The 13,387-nt window shown below is 39.4% G+C and overlaps 1 protein-coding gene and 2 pseudogenes across 1 annotated transcript in view; 2 read left to right on the forward strand and 1 right to left on the reverse strand.

The window, feature by feature from the left end:
- Positions 1 to 13,387, reverse strand: part of Tmf1 (TATA element modulatory factor 1) — a 38,483-nt gene that overhangs the window by 11,329 nt on the left and 13,767 nt on the right. Inside the window, exons 6-10 of the mRNA XM_004629487.2 lie at positions 8,761 to 8,903; positions 8,365 to 8,531; positions 7,934 to 8,090; positions 4,199 to 4,291; positions 2,673 to 2,829 (exon numbers count right to left, since the gene is read on the reverse strand). Coding sequence (XP_004629544.1) covers positions 2,673 to 2,829; positions 4,199 to 4,291; positions 7,934 to 8,090; positions 8,365 to 8,531; positions 8,761 to 8,903 — 717 coding nt within the window. The remainder of the gene's footprint in view (positions 1 to 2,672; positions 2,830 to 4,198; positions 4,292 to 7,933; positions 8,091 to 8,364; positions 8,532 to 8,760; positions 8,904 to 13,387) is intronic.
- Positions 5,558 to 6,226, forward strand: LOC105741954 (annotated as a pseudogene).
- On the forward strand, positions 10,134 to 11,128 carry LOC105741955 (annotated as a pseudogene).

Genomic DNA, 13,387 nt, shown 5'->3' on the forward strand with positions numbered 1-13,387 from the left:
TTACTTCTTAACCACAACAGCTCAGTTATGTATTTGCTTTGTTTTAATACAGAACATTTATAGCTTAGCATGCAGTGTTATATTTTTCTTACACACTACTGCTTTTGACAGTAGAAATCCTGAGTAGCAGTTAACAGCTGTTTGCAGCTCCAGGCCGGGGCCACAGCCCAGCAGCACAGCACCTGCCTGGCAAACTCCAGGTCCTAACTTTGATTCCTGGTACCCTCAGAAAGAGCACAGAAGTTGTTGGCAGCTCTTCATTTGTTGTATATTAATTTGTCTTACAATTCTTGAAGGATATACAGTCAAAATATTCTGTAGCCATTTGAAGTAATTATTTTCTATAGTTCTATACGAAGTGACATAACAGTTAATATATCTGTTTTTAAATTTTCGTGGCTGCATTTCTAGATTTAATGTTTTGAAAATGTGAAACATTCAGTATTACAAAGCCACATAGCTGGACATAGGCAGAGAAGTATCACTTCCATCAGCTCCCTTTCTAAGTAACCACATCTTTTTCTGCCCTTACAGATAGCCATTTCTATTAGTTCTTATTCTTCCAGTGTTTTTAAATAAAAGCAAAATATGTATAAATTCATATTTTCCTCCCTTCTTACAAGGAAGTTAGCAAGCTATACTAATTGTGTACGCCTTTTTTTTTTTTTTTTTTTTTTTTTTAGGGAAAGGTCTGCAGGGTGATCAGGGTCTCACTATTAGATTGGACTTGTAGTGAACCGCCTGTTTACAGCCTCTCAAGAGCTGGGATTACAGGTGCATGACCACACCCAGTCTCTATTGCTGTCTCAGTGTGCCCCTGGGGTGGGGATCGAACCCCTGGCCCATGTGCCTGCTTGCAGGCGCTTTAATCCACTGAGCTATTTGGCTGGCCCTGTTCTGTACACTTCTGTAGGTTTAACTTGGGAGATCATTTCATGTATAAATGTAGTGATTAACTTTGGTCTTTGCTATTGTGTGGTATTTCATGGCGTGAATCAGTTTTTTTAAAAAATTTTATTTATGTGTGTGTGTGTGTGTGTGTATGTGGCCAGCTCAGCCCACCAGGGGGCGGGGCTGGCTGGCATGTGGTGCTGGGGGATTGAACCTCAGTCGCTGTGCTTTGCTAAGCTTGTTCTAATTAGGTGCTTTAGACCACTGAGCCATCTCACCAGCCCCATGAATCAGTTTTTATTTAAGAAGTCCTCTGTTTTTGGACATTGCTCTTCTGATCTTTTATCATTATAAATATTGCTTCAATATAGCTAATAATTTAGTATTTTTGCTAGTACACGGGCTTGCTAAATTGAAAATGAATCCATGTGTGATTTTTCTGGAAATTATCAATTCCCTTCCACCCGCCTTTGGTCATCTCCCATCCCCACAGCAAAGGTGGGGCTATCTGTTAATGGCCTGTCCCTCCACTTGAGTGCATTGTGGATTTCGGCCATCCTAACAGCCAAGAAGTGTTTTTTTCTAAGTTTAATTTTGCATATTTCTTAGTTTAAATTAAGTGAAAACACTTCCTTAAATTTAAAGGCCACCTTCATTTCATTTATGATTATTCTTCCTGTAGTCTGTCAGATTGTCGGAAGTTTTCCTCCCTCAGAAAACATTTCTTGCCCCCGGTGATGGCTCAGTAGAATAAGCGCTTCCCTGACAAGCGCAAGCGCATGAGTTCAATCCTCGGTTCTGAAAAAAAAAAAAAAAAAAAAAAAAAAAAACACCCTAGGATTTGCAGTCCCATTCACCCAGCTATTCCCCTTCTGGGTATTGTCTCAAAAGAATTAAAAATATCGTATCACAGTAATATGTGTGCACCCATGTTTATAGAAGCCCAGTATTTAACTAAGTCTTGGAGACAACCCAAATGCACATGCACTGAAGAATGGACAAAAAAGATGTAGAATTTTTAGTATGATAGAGTACTACTCAGGTATAAAGAAAAAGAAAACTCTAGGCTTTTATAGGTACATGGATGCAACTAAAGATCATACTCCTAAGTGAAATAAATCAGACTTGCCTACGTAAAAATCATATTGTATCCAGAGTCTAAGAAACTGAAAGAGTAAATAAGATCCAAAACGCACAAGGACATTGCGAAAAGGAAAGAAACTGCTCAAATGGAAAGAACAACTGGGATGTGGGAAAGGAGAAAGAAGGAAGGGAAAAGAAAAAAAAACAATATACACACACAAAATATCAAAGATAATTATACTAATTTCTATTAGCTCACTGAAGAGAATGGTTTGTGTGTATATTGTTGATCAATTCTGCATGCCTGTAACTTGAACTCAGCAACTACTTTGAAGATAACAATATGGAATATAATAACCATTGTTAATATCTTATTATCTTGTTTAGAAATTCTGTATCATTTCTATTCTTTTTAAAATAAAAAATATTGGGGGCCGGGGAGATGGCTCAGTAGAATAAGTGCTTCCCTGGCAAGCGCAAGGGCCTGAGTTCAATTCCCAGTTCCACAAAAAAAATAAAATAAAATAAATAAAAAAAATAAAAAATAAAAAATATCTACATATACGACATACACTCACAGGAACACACACAAAGACACTAAATGTAACCATGAAATCAAGTGAATTTTAATTTTACATTATCCCAATTCTAAAAACAAGAAAAGAAAACTTGTGAGAAACAAGTACTAAAGCAATTACCAAGTCTGTCAGAAAGACTCTTCTCCAGCTTCTCCCACGATGATGTCTGCGACCCCAGGGTTGCTTGTAAATTTTCTATTTGTCTAAGCAAAGGTCTTGTTGTTGAGGAAACATTTTGACTCAGTTCTTGATTTCGATTCTCTGCTTCCTGGAGTCTCTGAATCAACAAACTCTCAAGTCACTACCATAGACAGCAATAAAATTTCTGAAAATACTAGTGCTAAAGTTTATCTGAGATTTCTGGGAAACTTTATTATTTCAAGAGAAAATTACTTGTCTTTTATGAAATTTTTTTATTGAATTCTTCTAGTATAAAAAGTTGCACAGTTTATCAAATTAAGTACTTTCACACAGTATTTCTAAGCTAATCTATGGTTATCTGAAGGTGAAAAACGAAAGAATTCATTCAAGCGTCTTAGTAGTTACTTTCTTATCCAAAGTTCTGTTTGTTTTTTGTTTTTTTAGATAGGGTCTTGCTATGTAGTTCAAGCTAGTCTTGAACTCACTATCTAGCCTAGGAAAGCCTCAAACTTGCTGAGATCCTCCTGCCTCAACCTTCCATGCCCTAGGATTATAGGCATGCATCACCCATGCCCAGCTCCAAATATTTTTAAGTATTTATAAAAACAGAAAGATCTGTGTAATTTGTATTTCCTTGCTTTTTCAATGCATGTTTACTGACTAAAGAGTAATAGAGTACAGTCACAGAAATCAAGCACTAATTATCTGTCCTACAATACTCTTAAGACTGATAATCACTAATAAACTGGGAAGGAGATAGCTCGGGTCTAAGCGGCTGCATAGGTAAGTGCAAGGACCCAGGTTCGATCCCTGGTACCACAGTGCCAACCCCATCCCGGGTGTGCTGAGCCAGCCACCAAGTCTGGGTGTGGTGGCACACACCTGTAATCCCAGTACTGGGGAGGTTGAAAACAGGAGGATCACTATGAGTCCAAACTGTATAGTAAGACTCTGTACCAAACACATTAAAAAAAAAAACAAACACTAATACACCAGCTATTATAAATCAAAAAACAATACAAAAAGCTCAGTGTACAGAATGCATGATGCCCTAGACGTAATCCCCAGTAGCACAAAACAAAACTAAGTATAAAAGAATTCTATAGTGCCAAAATTGTTACTTTTAAAATAAAATTAAGGGTTTTCCTGTATACATTCTGAGAGTGCTCACTGTGGTTAGCAATGAGTGCCAACGAGAGAGCTCAGTGGACTAAGCGTCTGCTTAGGCAAGCGCACAGACCTAGGATCAGTCCTGACACAACATGCCACACCAGCCTGGCCCTGGGTATGCTGAGATGTTTACCGAGACTGGGCGTGGTGGTGCACACCTATAATCCCAGCATGGGGAGGGCTGAAAACAGGAGGATAACTATGAGTCCAAGCCTCACAATGAAACCCTGTAGCAAATACTAAATAAAGTTATAAGCTATCCCAGTGACGGAGTCATTCTTTAATTTCTAGGAAAACACAGTTTTTGATTGTATTTAGGAAAACTGTGGCAATACCTGCTGAAGCTCACTGATCTCATGTCGTAAATAATCTTCTCTTCTGGCAGCGGCTTGTTCTGCACGTTGTAGTGCTATTCTAAGGTCCCCTACCTGGAGGAAAAGCAATATACTATCACAATGTCGAAGTACTATTGATAACTCCCTGTGATGACACAACTTGTGTTATGCTGACCTACTGTTCATATATGAAATATTACTCAACAAGCTTTTATATAATTATCACATATCCCATCTACCAAGTAAATCTAAAATGATACAGATATTTCTAATCTACTTTTAAAAGTGCTCTTAGTTAAGGAACAGATGAAATGTTGTCTCTAGAGCAGTGCTGTGTAGATAATATATCCATAATTGCTTATCACATAAAGCAGACTATGACAGCAAGTAGGTGAGCTATAAAATCTAGGTGCTATTTCCTAGCATAGCAAGGCTACAAATGGTTTAATCACTATCATCAAACAAACAAATGAACAAAACAACCACACACAAAAACTGGTGCTAGCAGGACAGTGCTGTGTGCCACTACTCCAACCTTCTTCTGAGGCTGAGACAGCACTGCTTACACCCAGAAGGCTGTGGCCAGGCTGAGCAACATAATGAGACCCTGTCTCACAACAATAACAAGTACAAAAACTAAATGCTATAGTCATACATAGCTGCACACACTCAAACTGCCACTGATTTTCCAGAAAAAATACAGGAACATATTTGAAGAATTAATCAAGTTGTTCATGTTCTTTTGTCTGATCATTCTATTCCTACACATTATTTATTTGTTTGTTTTCCTACAAATTTATAGAAGCAGATATATGTAACTGTACAAAGATAATCTCTACAATATCACTTAGGCTACTACCCCCCAAAAAGAAGAGGGCTGACCAGATACCTCAGTAGACTAAAGCGCTTCCTTAGGCAGAGCACAGCAGCCAGGTTTCAATCCCCTACATGCTGAGAGAGGGATTGAGACTGGGCGTGGTAGCACACGCCTGTAATGCCAGCGCTTGAGGGGCTGAAAACAGGAGGATCACTATGAGTCTGATCTGTATAATGAGACCCTGTAGACTCTACTAAATACAAAAAAAGAAAGAGAAATGAACAGAACAGGAAAAAGAAAACAAAACAAAACAAAAAAAACTTGGCTGGGCATGGTGGCACATGCCTGCAATTTCAGCTCTTGGTAGGCTGAGGAAGGATTGTGAGGCTGGGCTACATACTGAATTTAAAACCAGCCTGGACAATATAAAGCGATCGTATCTCAAAACAAAATAATAGTCTCCTAGCAACAAGCTGCTTTGGAAAGGCACGCACTGAGTTGATACTTGTCAAGAAACTAAGATTGTACCTAGGAAGGCCAAAATGGAGCTATCAATGCCCCCTCCTCAGATTTATGTAGAAAAAACTCTGGCCATTATCAAACCCAACATTGTTGACAAAGAGGAGGAGATCCAAGATATTATTCTCAGATCAGGGTTCACCACTGTTCAGAGAAGAAAACTACATCTCAGCCCGAAGCACTGAATAACTTTTATGTGAACAGTATGGGAAAATATTTTCCCCAAATTTAACAGCTCACATGAGTTCTGGACCACTGGTTGCCATATTAGCTAGACACAACACCATCTCTTACTGGAAAGAACTTTTGGGACCAAGTAATAGTTTGGTACCTAAGGAGACACACCCAGACAGCATGACCTAAGGAACATGCTGCATGGGAGTAAGGACTTTGCTGCAGCAGAAAGGGAAATTCGTTTCATGTTTCCGAAAGCAAGCGTTGAGCCCATTCCAGCTGGACGAGCTGCTAAGGACTATCTAAATTTATATGCAACACCAACTCAGCTTGAAGAGGTCTGTAAGCAAAAACCAGCAGATCCTTTTATTTGGCTAGCTGATTGGCAGCTGAAAAATAATCCCAACAAACCTTCTAGCCTCTGCCAAAGAACAGGTCATGAACTGTCCTTCTGCAAAAGTGTGTACGAGACCCTGGATTTGATCCCCATCACCAGAAAGAATGAGGGGGGAGGATGAAAAGAGAATAAAAGAAATTTAACTCTTAAAAATAATATTTAAAACTTTAAGCCAACCTACAGAAAGAGAAAATATTTAGAAATCCTATGTGATAAAGATCTAGTACACAGAACATAAGACAAATAGCTCAATTAAATATGGCAAAAGATGCAAATATCTGAATAAATTTTACTAAAAAGAAATATAGGTAAATGACCAATTGGAATATGAAAGGTAGTCATCATCACTGATCATCAGAACAAATGCAAATCAATACAACACCCAGATACCACTTTGTACCTTCTAAAAGGGATATAATAAAAACCAAAATACACAATGGTAAATATTGGTAATAATATGCAGATAATGAAGCCCTCAATCTATTGAGACTATAAAATGATGCAGCCACTACAGAAAACGTGGCCGTTCCTCAAAAAGTTAAAGAATTACCATGTGACTTAAGGATATGCTAAGTAAAACTTAAAGTATATGTCTCTAAAACTCTACAGCCAGGTGCGGTGGCACACACCTGTAATCCTAGCACCCAGGAAGCCCAGGGAGGAGGATCTCCAGGCATTGAAGGCCAGTCTGGTTCTTTCTTTTTTGGCAGAACCAGGGATTGAACTCAGGCTCTTGTGCTTGCCAGGGAAGCTCTTATTCCACTGAGCCATGTCCCCGGCTCAAGGCGAGTCTGGACCACATGTGAGTTCAAGGCTAGCTGGAGACACATAGTGAGACCCTGTCTCAAAAAAAAAGTGTCTCTACAAAAATTTGTGTGTATTTATAGCATATTCATAATAAACTCAAAAGCTTAAGTTATTTATCTACCAATTAATGATTTTATAAGACAAAGTCTACCAAATTTCATTTTTACTCTTTCATCTAAGAACCATGGACTGCCAAATTTTATTAATAAAGGAGTTATAGCCGGGGAGATGGCTCAGTAGAATAACTGCTTCCCTGGCAAGCACAAGGGCCTGAGTTCAATCCCTGGTTCTGCAAAAAATAAATAAATAAATTAAATAAAATAAAGGAGTTATATGTATTCTCTTGAAATTACATGTAATAAATTTTGGATTTTTATTTTGTTTTAAAGAAGGTCTTACTATTTAGTCAGTCTGGCTACTAGGCAGGCTAGTGCTGGGGGATTATAGGGATGCACCACCACGTCTGGCTACATGTAATAACTTAAGCTTATGTGCATTTCTCTGGAAACAGGATTATCTATAATTTTCAAGTTTGGGTAGAGTAGTACTATGTATTGAACCCAGGGACTTGTGTATGGTAAACAAGTACTATACTACCGAGTTACACCCAGAACTTGTAAAATTATTAAAATTAAGTCACTTTTTTTTTTTCTTGTATTTTAGGGAAGAGTCTACAGGGTATTACTATTAGATCAGACTCGTAGTGATCTGCCTGTTTACAGCCTCCCAAAATCTGGGATTATAGGCAGGTGCCACCATACCCAGTAACAACTGCTGTCTCAGCGCGCCCTTGGGGCGGGGCTGCCACAACAAAAATAAGTCACTTTAACAACAGTTTTAAATATTTATAACTACTTTTGTATAATCCAGTATTCTCTGAAAAATGCCCATTGAGATTATGATGGAAACACTTGTACCACTATATAATGTTCAATCCATCCTAGCTATACAACATAAGCAAATATGTAAAAGTATAAATTGTTTTATTCAATTTAATATTTATTCACCATTCTCTTCTTACTTGAATCGCTAATGTTTCTTGCTGCTGACGGGCTTCTTCTTGGGCCTTCTCTAGTGCTGCACAAAGTTCTTCTTTAGCTTTCACTTCACGACTCAGAGCCGCTTCCTGTGCCTCACTATCCTTTGCAGCATTGGCCTTGTGAAGATCAGTAAGTTCTCTTAAAAATGAGATTGACAGTTTTTACTGAATGCATAGTTAACTATACATGATCAGGTCAATGAAGTTTCCACGTGCCACAGAATCTACCACATTAACAAGCACCAGTTATCATGAAGGACCCTCTTCCTGTTGAACTTGCCTTGACTAGTAATAAGTTCACAGAGAGACAAATTTATAAATGTTGCTAGAGATCAGATACAGAGAACACATTTCTCCAACATCTTAACTGATAACTGATCTAAAATTGGTTGGATGTATGTTTATTTCCTTACTTGTATGCACTATCTAGGGCAGCCTGAATACTTCGATTCTTTTCTTCAAGTTCATCCATGTTTACTTGAAGTCGACCAACATCTTTTTCCTGGTGTTCAACGACAGAATTTAGTTTTTTAATATTTTCTCTATGTTGTTTCTCAATTTCTTCTTTACCATCAAGGACCTGTGTTACAAAAAACAACAAAAACATTTTTAATAAATTACACAATAGTAAATAAGTGTTCCAGGAATCTCAATTATAATAATAATGGAAGAAAAATCTTGACCTACTAAATCATTCAAAAGATTCCTACAACCCATGAAATCATTTCAAATGTTTCATAAGCTACAGCCAAGTGCCAATACAGGAAGTAGTAACAATTTATACACAGAAAATAGTGACTGCCACCCACCTGTTTCAAATGCTGCGACTCCTCCTCTAGTTCCTTAGCTTTTCTATTCAGTTTTGCAATAATGTTCTCATTCTCTCTGTCTTTTGCTCTCAGTTTCTTAATGACATTAGAGTTATGCAGCTGCTGCTTGGAAAGTTTTTCGCCTGGTGACAGTAAGAGAGGGTAAATTCAAATAATAATGATTTCCTAAGAATGTATTTTATTGAACCAGTGTCATGAAATGCAAATTTTGTAGAAACCAATTTGTAAGCCCAATGTTAAAACTGATTTGGACAGGAATCATCAATAAATGCTAAGATTATTACATGAAAGGATATTGGGGACTAGCATTACTCTACATCTTACTTACAAATTATAAAGAAAAACGTACTTTCACGATGAAAAACCTGGCAGTTACTACTGTAACCGAGCACCATGGCACCTCCTGACACTGTGTGCTCTGAGGTGACATAGTGAATCTACAGTATTAACCAGGACATTTCTTACCAAAACTTTGATTTGAATCTAATCATGAAGAAAAGTGGCAAATTTCTCAACATGGGATACTCTGTAGGACAACTTCCCAGGGCTATATATAGTCTTAATGTAATGAAAAAGAAAGAACTATCTCCGAAGTTTGTGAAAATTAAAAGGCCCACAATACTTAAATACAATGTGCAACCTTTAATTAGATCTTGAAGCAGGACAAATGTCCAAATACAAAAAGCATTTTTTGGGCTGGTCTTATAGCTCAGTGGACTAAAGCGCCTGCAAAGGCAGAGCTCAATGGCTGAGCTTCGATCACCGGTGTGCCGCGCCGGCTGAAATGGTGATTGAGACTGGGTGTGGTGGCTCAAGACTGTAATGCCAGCATTTTGGGGTGGTGAAAACAGGAGAATCACAAGTCCAACCTACATAGTAAGACCCTGTAGACCCTGTCCTAAATACAGAAAAAATAAACAAATAATAAAAGGCATTTTTTGAGATAAGTGATAAAGTACGTATATGAATTGTACTACTAAATTACATCTGATCTTCTTAGGTATTGTTTGGTTGCTTTTTCAGTTTTCTGGGGGGTCTCACTATGCAGTTCAGGCTGGCCTTGAGCTTACTTTGCCACTCAGGCTAGTCTTGAACTCTCAGTGATCTTCCTGCCTTAGCCTCCTGAGTGCTGGGATCATAGGCATGCATCACCATGCCTGGTTCTTTTACAGTGATGTATTTGTGAGGGAAGATCTAGACCTGTAACACTAAGGTACCTTTAAATAAAATAGTAGTTGCAAGAATTATTAAGTGAAAAACTTAAAGAAATTCACTTGACAATCTTATTTAAAACCTCATCTAGGCAGCACCTAACTGAGGAGGCAAGGACCAAGACCAAGAGGTTGCTGGGTGGGCACTATGGCCGAGATCACCACCATCGAGGTGGTGAAACACAAGATCCAGGTTCTTCAGCAGCAGGCTGATAATGCAGAGGAGAGGGCCGAACGCCTCAGCAGGAAGCAGAGAGAGAAAGGCGGGCTCAGGAACAGGCTGAAGCAGAGGTAGTAGCCTCCTTGAACTGTAGGACCCAGCTGGTTTAAGAGGAGATGGACTGTGCACAGGAGCACCTGGCCACTGCCTTGCAAAAGCTGGAGGAAGCTGAGAAAACTGCTGATGAGAGAGAGAGGTATGAAGGTTATTGAAAACCGGGCCCTAAAAAAAGAAGAAAAGATGAAGCTTCAGGAAATCCAGCTTAAAGAAGCTAAACACATTGCCAGAGTGGCAGATATGAAGAATGAAGAGGTGGCTCATATGCTGGTGATCATTGAAGGAGATTTGGAATGCACAGAGGAACCAGCTGAGCTGGCAGGGTCCCATTGCCGGGAGATGGATGAGCAGATCAGACTGACAGACGAGAATCTAAAGTGTCTGAGTGCTGTTGAAGAAAAGTACTTTCAAAAAGAAGACAAATATGAGGAAGAAATAAAGATTCTTACTGATAAACGCAAGGAGTGGAGACCCACACTGAGTTTGCTGAGAGATCAGTAGCCAAACTGGAAAACACAATTGATGACTTGGAAGATAAGCTGAAATGCACCCAAGAGGAGCACCTCTGTGCACAAAGGATGCTGGACCAGACTCTGCTTACCTGAATGAGATGCACAGCTCCCCAGTCCTGCCCTCCCCAGTTGCTCCTCCTTGTGACCCCAACACACTGCCTGAGGCCAGCCTGCCCAAAGCTGACCTCAAAATGAGGGCTGATCTTTAACTGAAGGCTGCTTTCTCCTTTCTACATCCTCTCCCCACTCCCTACCCCCACCTCCTTGTCTTTTTCATCAAACTGTCTGCCTCTTCCCAGAGATTCCAGCTGGGCTAGAGGCTGAGCACCTTGGGGAACAAAATTTAAGGGAATTGAGCACAATGCAAAGTGTCTTTAAAAGCATGCTGTTAGTGATTTGATTTGAAACTGTCTCATTGCTATCTGTTTATCAATAAAATTATGAAAAAAATTTTTAAAAAATTTTTAAGGCTATTATAAAAATAAAACAATAAAAGCATGCTGTGATGTACACATTTGTAATAACTTTTAGTTGTAACAAACCACTTGTAAAACATTCCAAATACCTCTGAAGCCACAATCTAATTTCATTCTCACTTTGGAGGGTAATGTCTCAACCTAAGGCATAGTGCTCTCTCCATAGAGGAAGAAAAGAAGTATGGGCCTGCCTTACCAAGAGCCAAACAGTCCAGGGAAAAACTCCACTGTGGAGACCTTACAGCTCTGTACCAAGTACCAGCTAAGCCAGAAAGGTGATTCCAGGAGGAGTTAGCCGAAAGCCAAAACCATGCTGCTCAGGTTTGAGTTTCAACACGTCTTTGGAAAACTTTATATTTTTGTTACTTTTCTCATCAGAAGTGAGTAAAATCAGTAGATTAAAGCACCGCAAGAGGTTCGATTCCTAGGCCTGCCATGCCGCTCCCACCCCCTGGGCACACTGAGACAGCAACTGAGACTGGGCGAGGTGGTATGCTCCTGTAATCCCAGCTCTTAGGAGGCTTGTAAACAGGCGGATCACAACGAGTAGGATCTAGTAGTGAGACCCTGAACACTCTGTAGACCCTTCCCTAAAATATATATATATATAAAAAAAAGTGAGCAAGATATGAAAATGCTTAGACCTCTGAGACTGACTTTTTTTTTTTTTTTTTTTTTTTTGGTGATGCTGGGATTAAACCCATGGAGGGACTCATGCGTGTTAGGCAAGAGCTCTACCACTGAGCCACATCCATGAGACCAAACTTTTGTACTATTTCTACCCCTTTTCCAGCTGTTCATTGAATAATCACATGGCGCTCAATAAGTGTTGAGGTGACCACTTAGTTGCTTTCCTGTCTTTTTGAAAGAAAAGAAAAATGTTTTTGCCACTTATTCAGCCATATGAAATTCATCTCATCCTTTTCTGGGTCTGAAGCTGCTGTCTCTAAAAGTGCCATCTCATTGTGCTTTGTATTAGTCTGTGTTGGAGAAATCTCAAATAGCTTATACACAAAACTTTTAAAATTTTATATTATTTTGAAATTTTGCTTCTTTAGGGTTGGAGTGCATGGCTGCCCCATCTGGCTATGAAGTGTTCTCTCCAGTCTGTGGGCTGGCAGTGTGCTGATCTTTCGAACTTTTTCCCCCCACCCAGTCCCCACTTGAGGTGAGGCTTCTGTGAGGTCTGTTAAGTGCACATCCTGCAGCTTATCGGCTTAAAATGTATGCTCCTTTGTTGTGGTCCCTGGGACCAGTCAGGAAAAAGAAGAACAAGTACCGCAACTGCTTTGATACTAAATATTGACAAGTGTCTTTTTGAAATAAAGAATCAGTCCTTCTAGGGGGCTGGTGAGATGGCTCAGTGGTCTAAAGCACCTACTTAGAACAAGTTTAACTGAAGCTCAGGGACTGCGGTTCAATCCCCCAGCACCACATGCCAGCCAGCCCCGCCCCCTGGTGGGCTGAGCTAGCCACACACACACACACACACAAATTAATTAATTAAAAAAAAAATAAAGTGAGAAGGGATGGGGGCCGGGGAGATGGCTCAGTGGAATAAGAGCTTCCCTGGCAAGCACAAGGGCCTGAGTTCAATCCCTGGTTCCGCAAAAAAAAAAAAAAAATTAATTAAAAAAAAAATAAAACCTCATCTAGGACAGCTGGCCAGATAGTTCAGCAGACCATAGCTCCTGCTTAGACAGAGCACAGTGGCCAGGGTTTGAACCCCAGCCCCTGGGGCGTGCTGAGATGGCCATTAAGACTGGGCGTGGTGGTGTGTGCTTGTAATCCCAGCGCTTGGGAGGCTGAAAATATGAGACTGACTACGAGTCCAATCAACATAATGAGACTCTGTAGACCCTATACCAAATACACTAAAAAACAACAACAAAAAAAAAACCTGATATAGGATATTGCATCAAGAAATCCAATTATTCACTTCAAATGACATACATATCTTTAATTTCTACAACTTTTGTAACTGTAAACCTTTTCAGAAATAAAAGAGCTTATTAATTTAAAACACAAAAGATGAATACAATGAAAAAGTCACTATCAGGCCAGGGAGATACCTCAGTAGAATAAGTGCTTGCCTGGCAAGCACAAGGTCCTGAGTTCAATTCCTAGTAA

Source organism: Octodon degus, unplaced genomic scaffold (genome assembly GCF_000260255.1).
Source record: "Octodon degus isolate 3935 unplaced genomic scaffold, OctDeg1.0 scaffold00030, whole genome shotgun sequence".
Taxonomy (NCBI): Eukaryota; Metazoa; Chordata; class Mammalia; order Rodentia; family Octodontidae; genus Octodon; species Octodon degus.